A 17,270-nucleotide genomic window follows, 5' to 3' on the forward strand; every position below is an offset into this window, starting at 1 on the left:
TGCCCTAGGTGTCTATTCCTGGCTTTTTCTAGATTCTTTCAGCCTCTTTGCCTCTCTCTCCCTCTGTGTTAATACACACTATCTTATTTGCTATAGCTTTGTAGAATTAATAAGTCTATAAGTCCTTAATAAGACTTTTTAAAATTCCTGCTAAAATAAGTTTCCCACACTGTGCTTCAAAATTGCTTTGCCTGTTCTTTAGTCTTTTCTCCTTCATCTCTGTCTTAGGATCACCTTGTGCTCCTAACCTGTTGGGATTTTTATTAGAATTGCATTGCATTTTTGGAGGGGAACGACATCCTTATCATACTGAGCTTCCTGTCCATGGAAACAGAACCCCTTGCCCTTTATTTAGGTCTTTGTTAAATGCCTTTTGCTAAAGTGTTATATTAGGTTCACAATTAAGATCTCCTTTTTGACTCATTCCACTCAAATGCAAGTGTATTTTCCCCACTCAAGTGAGAGCTTCAGCGTGCATCCGGATTTTTTTTTTTTTTTACTAATTTGTGCTAGATAGATAGATATAGATGTAGATATAGATATATGAAAGATAATACATATCACTATTTCTACTATCTATGTAGTATTTAATTATATAAATGTGTTACATTTTATTTAAGAAAACCCCTCTTGGTAGACTTGTATGTTGTTCAATATTTGTTGTAGTCAGAAAGTGCTGCAGGGAACATTATTTATACATCATTGTGCCCATGTGAGAATATAGCTGTAGAATAATTTTCATGAAGTGAAATTTCTGGTGAATGAGTACATGCATTTAAAATATGCATAAATGATGCCAAAGTGCTTTCCAAAAGGTAAATATATATAGTATAGCTCCCAGAGCATAAAAATACCTGATCCCTGTAATTTCACAGACCTCACTAGCCTTGAGTTTTATCAAACTGTTACATTTGATAGATAATATCTCATTGTTATTTTAATGTACCTTTTCTTAACCATTAAACCTGGCCTTTTTGTCTCATAGTTATATGTAAATTTGTAAATTTTTTTTTTTAAGTATTATTATTAAGGATTTTAACCAAGAGGAATCTCAACAACATCTTAGGTTTTCTAAAACAACTACTTAAAACACCCAAAGTTAAACTAATTTCAGGGGAAGAGGTGATGTGCATCAGAGGTGGACATCAGGGAATGTACCTAGAAGTAGAAATGAAATCAAAATCTGCGAAATTATGTGAATTTCTGAATGGGTCATTTTAAACAGACAAAACAGAAGACTGAAGTCAGTGTGTGACCAACGTCAAAATTAAGACCTAAGATGACAAAACTATAGGACCATAGGGTTGAAAGTCAACTGAGAGAAAATTGGGACCTCTTTCTCTACAGACAATCCCGGTTTTACAAGCTCAACAGAAAGATGAAATGCTTTATGCAAACTTATCGGTAGAAATATTCAGTGGTTGCAAACAGGTGACACAGAATAAACATTTATTGAGTGAAAAAAATAAAAGAGTGCTAGGATTGCAGTTTGGGTTTTAGTCTGAGGCTGTTTCCCCTTATTTCATGTTATCAGCACTGAGTCTGTTAACATTTTATACCTTTCCTTCATGCCAACTTTGGAGACACTTACTTTGCATTTCCAGCAGTCATCACTTGATTGCTGTTTATGAAGAATTCAGAAATAAGGGATTTGCAAAAGCATGCATTTTATCGATGACATGAAATCCTGAAAACAACATATTCAGTTAAACTACTTCATATTTTTCTTCTGGAGGTAAAAGAACCTTGACATCTTGGTATTAGTTTGCTAGGGATTTGTAACAAAGTACCACAAACTGGGTGGCTTAGCACAGCAGAAATTTACTGTCTCATCATTCCGGAGTCCAGAATTTGGAGATCAAGGTATTGGCAGATTGGTTCATTTTGAGGCTGTGAGGGAGAATCTGTTCATAGCTCTCCCCCAGCTTCTGGTAATCCTTAGGTACCTTGGCTTGCAGAAGCATCACCTCAATCTTTGCCTTCATCTTCACGTGGTCTTTCCCTGTGTGTGTCAAGGTGCCTAACTATTCCCTTTTAAAAGGACACCAGTCATATTGGATTATCATTTTAAATTGTTTGCCTCAGTACAAACCCTATTTCTGAATGAGGCCACATTCTGAGGTTCTGGGGGTTAGGACTTCAACATATCTTTTTGGGGAGACACAATTCTACACATGACACTCCGATATTTGCTTGATTGCCTTTCTATGTCCCAGGCACAGTCTATTCTGAGAATGCTCACTTGCTAATCTTACTAACACAACGTTTCATTATAACATAGGATTTTTTTTTTGTAACAAGATATTGCATAGACAATTTTTGATGTTTCTCTTCTACCTTGCAAAGATTTGTGTTAATGTAAATTGAGATTACATATGAATGTTAATATTATGTTGGTGCTGCTAAACATAATTATGTATAAATTCTTAGTGTGTATGTGTGGGCCAGCCATCAGTGAGGTTTATCCTGTGGAAACATTCTACTAAGTGGCAATTAGTGGATTTATGTAGCATTTATTCTTCAGAGATCAAAATTCTAGAACCTTCCAGTGCCTCACTTTCCTGCACAATCACAGCAGGGTTAATAACACCCAACTGTCTCCCCAAAGATCACAGAGATGTTGTGGGTCTAACATTTATTACCCAAATTCTCATCAGAGGAAAGGTATTTGCACGGAGTATGTTTGTGTCCGTACCTTCTCATCATTACCCTTGTTTGTCCTGGTTCAGCTGGATTCTCCGCTGAATAAGAGGTTAACTACAGACTCCTCTGCATCGTGGAGAGGTTTTTGTAGACTTTGGTGACTTTTCCTTGCCTTATTACCCTTTACGTTGCTGTCAAAGCGTTTCGTGTTCAAATCAATTGCACCTGTCTACTTAGTGTTCTTTCTTTAGAACCTGGAGGAAAGGTCAGGGAGATATGAGTCCCTTTGAAGTCCCGGGATGGGGGAGGGGATGCGGAAGTCCAGAGAATGGAGGAAACAAAAGCTCTGAGGTCAGACTCGGGTCCTGCATTCTTCCAAGTCCCTCCCATACCTTGCCCAGGTGTGTTTAATCCCAAATGCCCTTGACAGCCCACAGCCGCCTGCCGGCCCACCCACTCATGCTCTGCCCTCCTGGAGCCACTCCCTTAGGTTCGAGTAGGCCACGTGTGTAGTCCCCCCAGGCACGAAATGCCGGTGGGGAGCTGCCCTGCGGTTTGCTGTGGGTATTCTGGTTGGGACCGTTCGTAAGTAAGAGCATGACATCGTGGAATCGTGGCCGTGCAAAGCAGGTGATGCAGTCCTCTAACCTTATCCACGAAGCTCCAAAGCCCGGGGCTAGGGCACCCGAAAGGAGCCTGAAGCTGGACGCCCTTCTCACTTCACCGCCCGAGACCTGCTAACGGACGCCTGAGTACGCACAACCTCCATTCCAGAAACCAGCGCCCACCTGTGGCCAGAGGACCACGCAATTCACCTGGCTCAGCGTAAGTCCGCCCCTCCCCTGCACACGCCCGCCCCTCCCCTGCGCAGGCCCCGCCCCTCCCTACGCCTGCCCGTGGCTCTCAGCCCCGCCTCTCCGTCGCCTCGCCCTCCCCGCCCTCGAGTCCCGCCCCGCCGTAGCGGGGCCCGCCCCCTTCCTCGCCAGCCTATTGAAGGAGCCGTCGCCTTGAGTACTGACCAATACGGTGGAGGCCGGCTCGTCCCGCCCCGCGCCGTGCGTCGGGTTAAGTGGGGTCACGGCCGGCGGTGCGCCGGTCACAAGCCATGTGGCGCAGCGGGTGCAGAGCTGGGGTTTTGCTGCGGAGGCTGAACGGCCGGTGAGAGGCGGCGTGGGGGAAGAAAGGGGGAAGTTTATGGGGAGCGAGGAAGCGGAAGGGAAAGTGAAGCGGGGAGGGAAGGTGGGCGGCGAGGGCGCCGGGAGCCCGGCGGGCGGGCGGGTGCTGGAGGCCTCGGGGTCTCTCTCTGGTCCGGGGTGCCGTACCTCACCTCCTTGTTCTGGGGCTCCCGGGGCCCCTCTGCTGCGGCCTCCTGCACTCCCGGCCCCCTCGTCTGGTGGCTCGTGCACCCCGGGGCCCCTCGCCCGGGACCTCGCTCCGAGAGCCCGTCGGGATGGCAGAGCATCCCTTCCAGTGGCCTCCCCCAGAGGAAGGGAGTTCCTGTCCAGTTACCAGGGTTGGGATGCTGCAGCCAGGAAAGACTGGGGTACAGCCGTGGAGGACCCGGCCTGACCCCTCTCTCTCCGGGCCTCGCAGAGCGGTGGCCCTGCGTGCAGGCTGTGGTTGGTGTGGATTTTAATGCGAGAATAAAAGTAGGCGGCAGTTACGGGTCTCATTAGGCGTTAGCTCCATTCCCCTGTGTGTAGTTGTGGGCAGGGAGGCCTCAGGCTCCGCACCTGCGCTTACTTAACCTGCGGCCTTGATGAGAGTGGCGCCTCCGGGAGTGGAGGAGCATTGTGTTTAATGAGAAGGTTTATGGTAAAAGAGTGTGTTTGGCTGCAAACCATGAATAAGTATCATGTCTTTTGAGTTTGTAAAATTGGACAATATTTTACTTTTTAAACAAAGATGAGTTGTTTAGTTTCATGCTAATTCACAGAATCTTGTTGAGCTTGTAAAATATTGCAACATTTTACGGTTTAAAGAAAGATGAGTTGTTTAGTGTCACGTTAATTCACAGAATCTTGTTGAGTTTGTGGTGGAGTTTAGCTGCTGTTAGCCCAGGGGAGGGAGCAGGGGGGTGTCTGTTGTTGGGCTGCCCTTATTGGTGTTTTGGGTTAAAATCCTCTATCTCATAATTCTAAGAGTGGCTAAATCGGGGAGGGAAATGTTGGTTGTTAATAGAACATCCCTGTACTATTGCCTGATATTGAATGAGTCAGTGTATTGTGTGCTTATCTTATATAAAAGAAATATTTTTGGGATACATCGTTAATGTAGAAAACACCATAAAACGTATAATGCAGGTGAGACAAAAATTATTTAAAAATAAGCTGTGTCACCATTACCCAGTTTAAGATTGCTCCTTACCCATCATACGTCATAATTCTCCTCCCTCTTAAATGAAATTGCCCTTCTGGTTTACAGAAATAACCTCCTTATTTTTCTTTGTGTTTTTACCATCCATCAATACTCCCACGCTACAGCGTTACCTGATTGAACAGTACCTGTTTAGACTAATATTGTGTCTGTCCTTTGTAATTTTTTTTGGTTTAGCATCATGTGCCCACATCTTTGATACATGTAGTTGTAGTCCATTAATTCTTAGGACTAAGTTATCAACTAAATAGTCCACAATTTATGTGTTCTCTGTTGCTGGACATCTGGGCCGCTGGGGTTTGGGGCTCTTGGGAATGGTGTATGTGGTGTGTGTGTGTGTGTGTGTGTGCGCGCGCGCGCGCGTACGGGCACGCGCGCCAGGGCATGAGCGCAGGTCTCCAGGGCACATACATCCAGGGGAATGAACTGCTAATCTGAATAAGGCCAGTGCTCTTCCGCATTCTCCACTCAGTGTGCACACCCAGTGGCTGTGTGTGACTCCCTGGTAATAACTAGACTTCTTGGTTTTCACCCATTTGGTAGGTACGTAATGGGACTTTATTGTAGACTCAGTTTATTGGGATACTGTGATTTTTTTTTTTTTTTTGGTACGCAGGCCTCTCACTGCTGTGGCCTCTCCCGTTGCGGAGCACAGGCTCCGGACGCGCAGGCTCAGCGGCCATGGCTCACGGGCCCAGCCGCTCAGCGGCATGTGGGATCCTCCCGGACCGGGGCACGAACCCGTGTCCCCTGCATCGGCAGGCGGACTCTCAACCACTGCGCCACCAGGGAAGCCCGGATACTGTGATTTTGACATGAGTTGTTTTTTACACAAGGGAAATGGGTGTTATAATTGTATTATAGTTATTTATGGACATGTACAAATAAAAGGTTTTCAACATTTATTTATTAGTTGACGTTGCATGAGTTGAGATAAAACTGAAAGAACTTTAATGGAAATTTCCTGGAATGTGTTTAGAAGATGCAGGTTTTCATTTTTCTTTGAATTCTTTATCCCATGACAGCGTTTTCATTATGTTGCTGAATTATGTTAGCCAGTCTCCCTGCAAATTATGTAACTTTGATTATTTTCCTTAAACATAGCAGCGCCAGCCTCGGAGCATGGAGGTGGGCGAGCACCACGGCCTGTGAGAGGGCGCTGCTGCGGTACCGGGTCGGAGAGAAGATCCACGGCTTCACTGTCAGCCAGGTAGGCCCTGTGTGCTCTTCCTGTGTCAGGTCCCAGAGCAGAGACCGCAGGAGTTTTCATCTTTGTCCCCAGGACCTGGCTTCCTCCTGTTTCACAGTAGGTGCTCAAGGGAGCGGAGTTTTGCAAATGAAGGGATTTTCTGACTCTTAAATGAGTACAAATCCCTAACGCCTTCCCTGAACCCCTAGACGCCTCACATCTTTTCAGAGCTCAGAAAGTAAATGAACTCATTTTTGTTTCTGCATCAGTCGTGACCGGTAATGAAGACTGAAGGCCCCACATCTATTCATGTCAAGTTTCACCATCGGCTGAGTTTGCTCCAAACTTGGGCAAAATCTTTCTGGTTTTGAGCCATTTGGGTTTCAGGATTATAGAAAAGAGATTGTGGGCCTATAGGTACTTAAGTTTATGTAAAAATGGATTTTATTTTGTTATTGCTTTGTTTGGCTTAAACTTTCACATTGTTTTTTTCTTTAATGCTATAATTGAAAACAGTGCACATCATATAATTGACTGGTTGCTGGTTTCACACTGTGCTTGACACTCTAATGAAAACAAAAGCAAGCAGCTCACAGTCAGAAGGACACGTGTGCAGCTTCAAGACAAGGAACAGCTTGCTGAGGTGCAGAGAGCAAGAGGAAGACGCAGGAGAGGGGGCTGCTGGGCGCTGGGTGGGGACAGGTTTGTAGAGCATGAAAGGAGAGCCGCCATCTGTCTCCAGGAAATGGGAGCGGGCCCAGCACCGGGGCAGGGAGTGTTCAAGGCAGGGTCCAGGAGCTTTGAGCCACTTAGAGGGGTTCATGGCTGTGGGAGAGAGCCCCTAAAGACTCCCGTTTAGGGGCCTTTTGTGAGGCCCCTAAAGACTTCTCAGGGGACTTGGGATTTCTAATACAGTTGTGGTTAATAATGCCTTGTTCAGAGGCTGATTCTTTTCCTGTATGTTTCAAGTTTTGTAGAAACTTACTTATGATAATCTATCAGAAACTTAGTTTATGATAAGCTGTCATGCTTTTTAGAAACAGTTACTGTGAAAGCTGTTTATGAGGCAGACTGGTTTTAAATTCATTGATCGCATCTTACAAAGTATAGTTGTGAACTCTGAGGTGTAAATGATTTCGAGACTAGTGATTTCATAGGTATAGCTTACGTGGGCATCAGTAGAGCACTTGAAGCACATAGCTTTTGTGGCAGGGCCCCCCAGAGCAGGCTCAGGACATCCGAGTTCTAATCTCTGCCCTGCCAGTAAGTTGTCAGCGAAGACAAGTCACTCTCACGGCTGTGTGGTGGTTACGATGACGCAGTGCTGCAGTTGAAGGAGAGGGGCCTTGACACAGTTGCGTTAGTACCAAGGACAGTGGAAGTTACGGAAGCACGCCCGCACACACAACCTCCACCGGGGGTGAGAACAGGTTTGCCTCTGTGGGGAGTGATCTGTACCCTCATGGACCCTCCCACTAGGAACAAGTAACTGGTGATAGCCCCAGCTCACCGCCAGGAACTCAAACCCCAGTAGAAGCAAAGTTTAGTCCCAAGAGCATTCTTCAGCTGCCCCAGGCTCAGGTCCGTCCCCGTGTTTACCTCCTGGTGGGGCTGTTCTGAGCATCCCCGGAGATGAAGTGTGCAAGAGACACCACAGACATTCCAGGCGAAAGCCTGATCTCCTTCGGGGCAGCCTGGTGTGACGGAAGGGGTCTCAATGCAGGCTCTGTGGTCTTAGCAAACTGTCTCATCACCCTGATGGGGTGGGAATGCTTGCTTCCCAGCGTTAACTGTGGCGTAGTCAGGAATTCCCTAGCCAACAGTGAGCATTGAGGAGAGAAGGTGTGCCTTGTACTCAGCCCCGGGTCCTGTCTTCCTGGTCTGTGGGCTCTGGACATGGTGGTTCCTGCCAGTACTGCCTTAGCCTCAGGCAGGTGAGCTGGTCCTGCAGCCATGGATGCACTGTCACCGTCCTGGATGCCTTCCCAGCCGAGTTGAGTTCTTCCTGTTTTCCTTGTTGGTTCAGGTAACATCTGTTCCTGAGCTGTCCCTGACCGCCGTGAAACTCAGCCATGACAGCACGGGAGCACAGCATTTGCACCTGGCCAGAGAGGACAGAAATAACCTGTTCAGGTGTGTGCTGCGTCCTGAGGTCACGATCTGGATGCTCTGCTTGGAGCATCTACTGCACCTTCAGCAGTTTAACAGGGAGAGTAGAGGAGTTTCCCTCCTCCGCTCCCCACGGCCAGGCGGTGGCTGACCAGGTGTGGACCCTGTCCCCACAGTGTGCAGTTCCGCACCACCCCCATGGACAGCAGCGGTGCCCCGCACGTCCTGGAGCACACGGTCCTGTGCGGCTCTCAGAGGTACCCCTGCCGGGACCCCTTCTTCAAGATGCTGAACAGGTCGCTGTCTACGTTCATGAACGCCTTCACGGGTGAGACGCGGTCTCGGGACCCAGCCCTGCCTTCCCGCAGTTTCTGAGATGGCGGGAAGGGGTGGGGTGTTGGCACTCAGGAGACTGGGGTAGATTTCCCATTCCCTGTCTGGAGGACGTTAGAAGCTTAATCATTTGGGAAAGCCAAATTGTGGTTGATTATAAAACCTGGAGTTTTAGGAAAAAATGTGTCTGAGTTTTGTCTGGAAAAGGTGACAGCCATTTTCTTTGGGAAGTAATGTTAGAAAGCTCGGCCTCTGGAGCTTAGGTTAGGAGCTTAGGTTAGCGGTGATGGTGCTGGTGTCTGGGTGGTGACTGCAGGAAGCCGGGCAGTGACAGGCTGGCGACGGGGGCGGCTGGGCACACACAGTGGGCGCTCCGTGGGCCAGGCCGTCCTCTGGGCCCGCGGTGACCCCGGCGCCAGACCTGCCGCCCAGAGTGGGCGCTGCTGCCTCTGTGCCCCTGCCGGGTCAGGCCTGCCGTGAGGCTGAGACGGGGCTGAGGTGGAGGAGTCCTGCGGGAACAACTGCTGTATTTAAAATCGCCCTCTTCATTGTGTCCAGCTAGTGATTACACCCTGTACCCATTTTCCACACAAAATCCCAAGGACTTCCGGAACCTCCTATCCGTGTATTTGGACGCAGCCTTCTTTCCCTGCTTACGGGAACTGGATTTCTGGTATGTTGTGATTGGTTAATTGATCTTTACCTTAGTGATAGAGTCACCGTCCCCATGTAATTGTTTGTTACTCTTTAGGCAGGAAGGATGGCGACTAGAACATGAGGATCCCAATGACCCCCAGACGCCCTTGGTCTTTAAAGGAGTTGTCTTTAACGAAATGAAGGGAGCATTTGTGAGTGTTTTCCTTTTTCACGTTGGGCTAAATTATCTTACCGTATAAAGTGTTGAAGTACAAATAGGCTCAGTAGCTAGTTGGCGTCATGCCACGTCACAGTTTTCTCACTATGAGGACTGGAATTAGCGGGCACAGTGCTGTGAGCAGGGACCGCAGGACGGTGAGCTGGTCAGCAGTTCCCAGCTGTGGTGTGGGAGCCACAGTGACCTGTGACCTGTAGGGTGTCAGCCAGGTGAAGACTGCGTTTCTGACGATCCCGAGACCGTGTCTTTTCCACTCTCTCTTGCCCGAGTATATGGTGGGGTTTACAGATCTAATTACATATCAAGTTATTGGTAAAGACCACTGCATAAAGGGAATGTCTCAGTAAGGCGGGTCGCGGGGTTTTTTGGCTCCTGGTGCGTGTAAAAGTTACGTGTACACTTTACTGTAGGTCTTAAAAGTGTGCGGTAGCACCACGCCTGAAAAAACCATACATAGCTTAATTAACATCACTTCATGGCTGAAAGATGCATCGGTGGGCGTCCTCATGTACCACGAGAACAGTTGTCCTTGCGGGATGTTGGTGGGTGTGCTCTCAGGATGTGGCTCATTTGTTGAATTACACGAACAGTGCCTGCGTTGGTCTTCACGTACACGTGTACTTTTACTTGAAGACAGATAACGAGAGGATGTTCTCGCAGCACGTTCAGAGCCACCTGCTTCCCGACCACACATACTCAGTGGTCTCCGGAGGGGACCCCTTGTGCATCCCGGACCTCACGTGGGAGCAGCTCAGACAGTTCCACGCCACACACTACCACCCCAGCAACGCCAGGTGACTGCCTTGTGAAGCTCAGTGCCAGGTGTTTGCTTTCCTTGCACTGTCATGCTTTTCTCCAGTTCGGCTTGGAAAGGTTTGCTTAATAATGTGTGCATTTAGACACTCCTTCGGGTCTGCAGCGGTAACTCTCACACGCCCAGCAAGGTGAGGGCCTGGCCTGCCCGCCTGCCTCCTCTGCAGCTCAGCTTTGTGCTGAGGGGGTGACAGGGGAGGCTGGCAGGTCCTCCTTGCAGGCTGACACGGGCCCTGGAGAGGTGCCCCCAAAGTGGCAGCTGCATCAGTAAACCTCAGAGATTTACTTCCTATTAGATTGCTTGTGTAAGATACTGTTAATAATAAAACGCTAATAGCCGTGTTTGCAAATACATTAAGCGTTCATGTAAAGTCATACTTGCAAGATTATTTTAAGTGCAAAATTTTAAAATTTAAATTATGAAAAGTCTAAAGCATCCAGGAGAGTGTAAAGAGTAGAACAACGAACTCTACACTTACCGCGTAGCTTCATCCTTTGGACGTGTACATAGGTATATGTAGATACATGCAGATATGTTCGAGGATGTTCTTTTACATAAGATAATAGCATTTTCACGTTAAACAAAATAAAAAATAATTGATTAAAACTGATTAAAACCACCTATACCTCAGCCCAAATTGATTTTCCAGTTGTCCCTGAAATGTTTGATCAGATGGGGCCCACAAACTGCCTTTCCCTGCCGTGTCTCCTAAGCACCCTTTCTAGTGGGACAATGCCCCCTCCTCATTCTCATGGACCAGTTGAAGACGTTAGGCCAGGCCCCCTCTTGACTTTCTCGCCTTCTGGGGTGTCTCGCCGCTTCTCTGGTATTGGCGGACGTGCTTCTGTGTTTCCTGAGAGCTGGACGTGGGTCCAGAGACTGCCTGCACCCTCGTAGGTGATGCCTGCATGCCTGCGGCACCCAGCGGGGATGCCAGGGCTGGTGGGATGGTGATGGCGACCTCGCTCCACTGAAAGCCCGCTCCTGCGGACCCAGGCCGTCTGCTGGGGTGGCGTGCTGGCCCCAAGAATATTCACACTCCTCACGGCCTAGGGCCTAGGAGCGGCTCTCATGTTCAGTGATAATTGTTGCCTGGAGCAGTTCCTGTGATAGGATTTGCAAATTTTCTAAAGAATTCTGTAATTTCTTCTATATTTATTGGCTGGGTTTCTGTAAAGAAGAATTTACCCTGAGAAGTACTGTTCTCTCGGGAAAGGCGGTGGGTGGGCAGTGGGAGTGAGGTTTCCCTTGGCTGTCCAGTTTTGGGGGCTGGCACTCCTCCAGTGACGACAGAAAGGACTTTTTTTTAGTCTTGTTTGAATTATTTCATTTTTTTAAATATCATTACAACCTCATGGAAACGTTTTCATATATGTGTATATTTAAGGTGTGATCAAGTGAAATTAAAATAAAAATTTTTAATGCTCAAATTTGCCCCACTGTGGCCTAAGGAAGTTCCTTGACAGTCATCCTGTCTTTCTGAAGGTCTTTAGTCTTCAGTAACTTCACTGGTTTCTGCCCCAGCCCCAAATCCAGGCTCATCCTGCCCCCAGTCCATAGCTGGCCTTTTCTCCAGGGAGTTCTGGAGCTAAATGCAGACGGGCATATAGAGACTGTGTTTAGATGGCACCAGGGGTGCTTGTTGCCCTGGATTATCACATTCTAAATTCCGAGTGGGAGATGTGACGGGATCTTTAGGATGCTACTTCCCTAGCCCTTAAGCGTAGCTCACACAGCATTCTGTTACAAAGATGAAGTCTGTCATTGTCTTCTTTATCCCGGATGAATAATATGTTGTCTTAAAAACATGTGTGACCTGAAACTTGTAGCCTAAATTTGAAGTTTGTGAATTCAATTGTGTTTGGTAGTCTTAGGTGGATTATTGTGTTACTGTAGCTAAGGTCTTAAGTTTTTTAATGTGCAACTTATTTGGTTTTTGAAACACCTTTAATAGTAGATTCAAAATGAAGAGCAATTTTTGCCAGACTACATTTAATTAATACCTTTTGTACAGTTTGTGTTTTGTTTGAACCATATCTTGTAAACAGAGCAAAAGCCTCTTCAGTGTTTGTGGTTAAATTAAGTGGAAAAAGGTGTTCCTATGTGAAGTTCACTTCAGCCTGGAAACTGGCTTGTTATCGGCTGTCATGTCCTGCACACCACACCCTCCAGTTCACACAAAGCCGTCTGTGTTGATTTCTAATCTTTTAACCTAAAATAAACTAAGGTATTCTCTCAAAATTTCAGGTTCTTCACTTATGGTAATTTTCCGCTAGAACAGCATCTGAAACAAATTCATGAAGAAGCACTGAGTAAATTTCAGAGAATCAAGCCACATACCACAGTGCCAGCCCAGAAGCCTTGGGATAAGCCTGTAAGTGCCGGGTCCAGAGTATAAGTGTCACCAGGCCTGTCAAATACGTGCTACGGAGGCACGGGCATATGTTAATAGGGTTTTCAGATGCCGTGGACTGTGCTGTGTACGTAACAGCTTCTCAAGCCTGAAGAGCAGTTACTTGTTTGGGAGGAAAGTTAATCTAGTGAAAAGTATCCTGTGGACCGTTTTATACATCAGGTAACCTGTGCTTGGTTGAACCCCTTCACACACGCTCTGTCCTCTTCCAGAGGGAGTTCCAGATCACGTGTGCCCCGGACTCGCTGGCCGCGGGCTCCTCAGAGCAGACGACCATCAGTGTCAGCTTCCTCCTGCCAGAGTGAGTGTGCGTGGAGCTCACGCTCCCGACCCAGTGGGGACAGGGTAGCTGGGAGGTCGGGGGCGGGGGACGCTCCACTTGGGCGTAAGTGAGTGGACAGTAAGAATTCAGGAGTCCAGCAGTGTTAGCTGTGGGGTGTTTTTAACAACGTCTGGGATGGTTTGGGTTTAGCGTTGGGGGTTGGGGATGCCTCTGTGTGTGAGAAGAGCACTGTGAACTGTGGCCTTGAAAGAACATTTGTTCACATGAGACTAATCCCAGAGGCCTGGGCCCGCAGGGCGTGTGGGCAGGAAGGGGTCCTGCCGCGCTGTCGGTGTCTGCCCTCTGCAGCTGCACAGCCTGACCGAATGGCTCCGTTTCCTGTGTGTGTCTCATCTGCGTGTGGGCGGTGTGGTTATACTGAAACAGTGCACGTCAGAGTGCTGGGCACCCTGTTGTGTGATAGCATGCGATGTGCAGCTCTGTTAGCCTCAGGGTTTGGGAGCCCCAGAATTCCAGCATATGAGAGCTTTGAATATCAAAAAATACTCTCTTTACCCGTGTAACTGTTAAAATACAAGCTGAAATGCAAGAATTTCTAGTAGAATTTCAGTTTTGGGGGGAAATAAGTGTCAGTTTAGTAGTGATTTTAATAATTTTGAAAACATTTATAAGGGCCAACCGTTTCCCTTTTTTTCTCCCCCCTCCCGTTTTTATAAATGAAGCATCACTGACACATTTGAAGCCTTCACGTTGAGCCTTCTGTCTTCACTCTTGATCAGTGGCCCCAACTCCCCCTTCTACAAAGCCCTCATTGAATCTGGACTCGGCACAGACTTTTCCCCTGACGTTGGGTACGTTTTATTATCAGATCAGATCATTAGTCCACGATAGGGGCAATTTTGACATTTCACAATGTCTGGACACATTTTAGGTTGTCAAAACTGGCAGCTCATGGGCGGGGGTCAGGGGTGTAGATGCTCCACATTCCATAGTCACAGGACGGCCGTCTTCCTGCCCCAGCTATGGTTCCAGGACAAGCTGTTGGTGTCCCCTGCAGGGGACATTTGGCAAAAAAAAAAACCAAACAAAACCCAACAAGGTAGCTCTTCCAAGATCTCAGAATGGCATACTGCTGCCTGTTTTAAAAATCAGGCCATTAAATATTCTTTGAAATCTTTAGATTTTATTAAAACTCTCTAGATTTATTCTGCCTTAAATCTAAAATTTAAATTGTGGTGATTTTTAGAAATGTTAAAAGGACATGAATGTAAATGTGACTGGTTGTATCTGAGCAGCAAATACCCGAGGACGCTGCTTTACTGACTTTCTCATGGGGGAGTCCTTGCCTGTGTCCTGTAGAGGATTTGATCTCAGTAAAGCATCTTATAAACGAGTGATGGAGGCTGTACAGATTCTAACGCATTACCTGCTTTTGTATCCCAGGTACAATGGCTGCACACGGGAGGCCTACTTCAGCGTGGGCCTGCAGGGTATCGCAGAGAAGGACATTCAGACAGTCCAGGACCTCGTGGATAGGACACTGGATGACATCATCGAGTACGTGAGGTGTCTGTGGGGCTGGGCTGGAGTGTCCCCTCCTGAGTGTAGGGGGCACTTTACGTCACAGAACACATACTCCTTCATGGGAGCTGCCTTGTTCAGGAACATGGATTTCTTCTCAACATCTGAGTTCTTGGTGTTTCTATAGGAAAGGATTTGAAGATGATCGAATCGAAGCCTTACTTCATAAAATTGAGATACAGATGAAGCACCAGTCTGTCAGCTTTGGACTCGCCCTGACGTCTGTGTGTATTGCTCAAGCGCCTCATTTCTCTTGTTTTGTTACCTTTATAATTAGTGGTTCTCGAAAATACAGGTTGTTATTCACAGCACCTTTCATTTGAACCTTGAAAGTTAACGGTGTTTCAGATCGGATATAAAATTACTGTTAATTTTAATAATACGTTGCTTGTCTTTTTACTAGCTTACTTCATTAGCTTTCCGATGTCTTATTTTTTAATAGATTTATGCAGAGTGCTTTAAACGGATAGGGATTTATGATAACTATTAGTAATTATATTTTCCAAAAAGTAATTTTTGAACCTGTGCTTTTTAATTTGTTAGGAAAAAAAAACTCACATAAAATGAGTTTAGTTTTCCTTTTTCTAGCTAAAGAACGACTTAATTTTTGTCATGAACAGTCATCTGTGGTATTTTTAAATATAGAAACTGAGTCTTAATGAAAAGGCAGGCTTGGATGTTGGCTGAACCGACGCAGAGTTCACAGGTAACGTGCCGCATGTTGTGACCCCCCCCCCATTGCAGTACATAGCTTCCTGCTGGAATCACGATGGGGACCCCGTGGAGCTCCTCAAGCTCGGGAGTCAGGTGGCCCAGTTCCGGAAGTGCCTGGAGGAAAATCCAAAATTTTTGCAAGAAAAAGTAAAACAGTATTTTAAAGTAAGAAACTTGGAGGATTTATATCTGTAGTTTTGAAGTGGAATTTTATAACAATGAAGGGAACTTTAGGAATATAATCTACATTGTGTAAGTCCATTTCTGCTAATAGGTGACATAATTTCTTACTAATTAAAATTGTAAATAGTCATATTAGTTTTAAAAATTCAATTTTCCAGATTCTTAGGCAGGTTGGTTTTTTTTTTTTTTGGCAGGTTGGTTTTTGTATGAATATGGCATGTGTTTTTTTACATATGAATGTGTGTAGGTATGTGTATAACAAAACATCTGCCTGTGTTTTTGTCGTGTTTTGGTAATAGGATATATAGAATACGAGAAGAGTCGCCTAAATGTGTAAATGTTCTGGTTGTTTTTACCAAGGCGTCTTCTGGTGCTCGCTTGTTTGTCTCCACAGATTTGTGGGCTTTTGTGCTTGGTGTGTGTTCCTTGGTGGATGGTCATTAATAGGACAGGAAGTCATCTACCTCCCTTTCCCCGGGGGTCGGGGGGTGGGGGGACGACAGCGTCCTGCCATGAGTGGGAGCGGCGTTCCTGTGCACCAGCACTTGGGACCATTCAGCCAGCAGTCTCTCTTGAGTTACGAGTTACTTTGCATGAAGTGCTTGTCGTGCTGTAATTCTCCCACTCTGTAGTGTCACAGGTGAACCTTTTGCGTGCGTGTGTTTCTAGTGGCTGCGTAAATCGGGCACATTAAGTCACCTAACATATATTTTCACGTTAGGGCAACATCTGTTTTGTCCTCATAATTTATAAAATACTGAGTGCAGAATTTAGTCCCAGCCTTTGAGAAGTTAACAGTATAATGAAGACTAGGTAAAAATTAAATTACTTTATTCTACGTTATTTTCGATTTAGACTAAAGCCAAAGGTTTATAATATTAAAAAGTGCAAGCGGTTTCTTTGTACAACCAACGTGTAAAGGGAATGTTGAATGTCAACGCGTTTGTGGTTAAGACGTAGTAACCACAGTGGTCATGTCACAGCACCGGCCTGTGTGGAGTACGTGGTCCCCGCAGAGCACATGGACCTCGAGGATTGTGTGTGGACCTCAAGGATTGCGTGTGGCGCACAGGCTTTCCACACACAGCCCTTCGGGGCGAGTTCTGTCGTCGGGGCGAGTTCTGTTGTCGTGACTGTGTGAAACGGGAAAATGGAACTGCTCGAGGCTGGCTCGGTGCTGGACATGATAAAGTCTTGTTTTAATTTGGCTTTTTTGTTGCAGAATAATCAGCATAAGTTGACTTTATCAATGAAACCAGACGACAAGTATTCTGAGAAACAAATGCAGCTGGAAACAGAAAAACTGAAGCAAAAGGTCAACTCTCTTTCCCCGGAAGACAAGCAGCAGATCTATGAAAAAGGTCGGGCCTGGTAATTCCCTTGCCTTCACCCAACCCCACTGTGCTGTTTAGGGATAAGTGTCGTTTCAGCCAACAATCCTCTGTTGGGTGCCTGTGGAGTTCTCTCTTTGGTGCAGTGGGTTCAACCCCAGTAGGATTGACCCTGTTTTTAGAAAATCCACCCTGTGATTCAGCAGGAAAGGCAGGCATACTGGAAAAGAGGTGGCTTTACAAGGTATATTCATTCATGGATTTTACAAATGCCTTTTCTATACCAGGGACTGTAATAGGCCACTAAACGTGTGTTGTGTTGCAGTACATAGTTAACTGCAAACGGGCCCTGTGGACAGTGTGAGCTGTGGGTTCAGGAGAGGCAGGTCTCGGGGGCGACACAGGCCTTGAGCTCCTCATGGAACCC

General features: G+C 46.6%; 1 protein-coding gene across 2 annotated transcripts in view; it reads left to right on the top strand.

The window, feature by feature from the left end:
• The first annotated feature begins 3,720 nt into the window (after window positions 1-3,720).
• The window catches only part of PITRM1 (pitrilysin metallopeptidase 1), a 32,086-nt gene continuing 18,536 nt past the window's right edge, over window positions 3,721-17,270 (top strand). The window contains exons 1-14 of one of the 2 annotated variants that reach the window (XM_032620319.1): window positions 3,721-3,801; window positions 6,124-6,229; window positions 8,235-8,341; window positions 8,494-8,645; window positions 9,209-9,323; window positions 9,402-9,498; window positions 10,158-10,318; window positions 12,586-12,712; window positions 12,964-13,052; window positions 13,757-13,885; window positions 14,478-14,591; window positions 14,743-14,839; window positions 15,360-15,494; window positions 16,735-16,873. In XM_032620319.1, coding sequence (XP_032476210.1) covers window positions 3,749-3,801; window positions 6,124-6,229; window positions 8,235-8,341; window positions 8,494-8,645; window positions 9,209-9,323; window positions 9,402-9,498; window positions 10,158-10,318; window positions 12,586-12,712; window positions 12,964-13,052; window positions 13,757-13,885; window positions 14,478-14,591; window positions 14,743-14,839; window positions 15,360-15,494; window positions 16,735-16,873 — 1,621 coding nt within the window. In that variant the 5' untranslated portion in view covers window positions 3,721-3,748. The remainder of the gene's footprint in view (window positions 3,802-6,123; window positions 6,230-8,234; window positions 8,342-8,493; window positions 8,646-9,208; window positions 9,324-9,401; window positions 9,499-10,157; window positions 10,319-12,585; window positions 12,713-12,963; window positions 13,053-13,756; window positions 13,886-14,477; window positions 14,592-14,742; window positions 14,840-15,359; window positions 15,495-16,734; window positions 16,874-17,270) is intronic. The other variant, XM_032620327.1, reaches the window with a different exon arrangement.

The sequence above is a fragment of the Phocoena sinus genome, chromosome 2 (assembly GCF_008692025.1).
Source record: "Phocoena sinus isolate mPhoSin1 chromosome 2, mPhoSin1.pri, whole genome shotgun sequence".
NCBI classification, from domain to species: Eukaryota; Metazoa; Chordata; class Mammalia; order Artiodactyla; family Phocoenidae; genus Phocoena; species Phocoena sinus.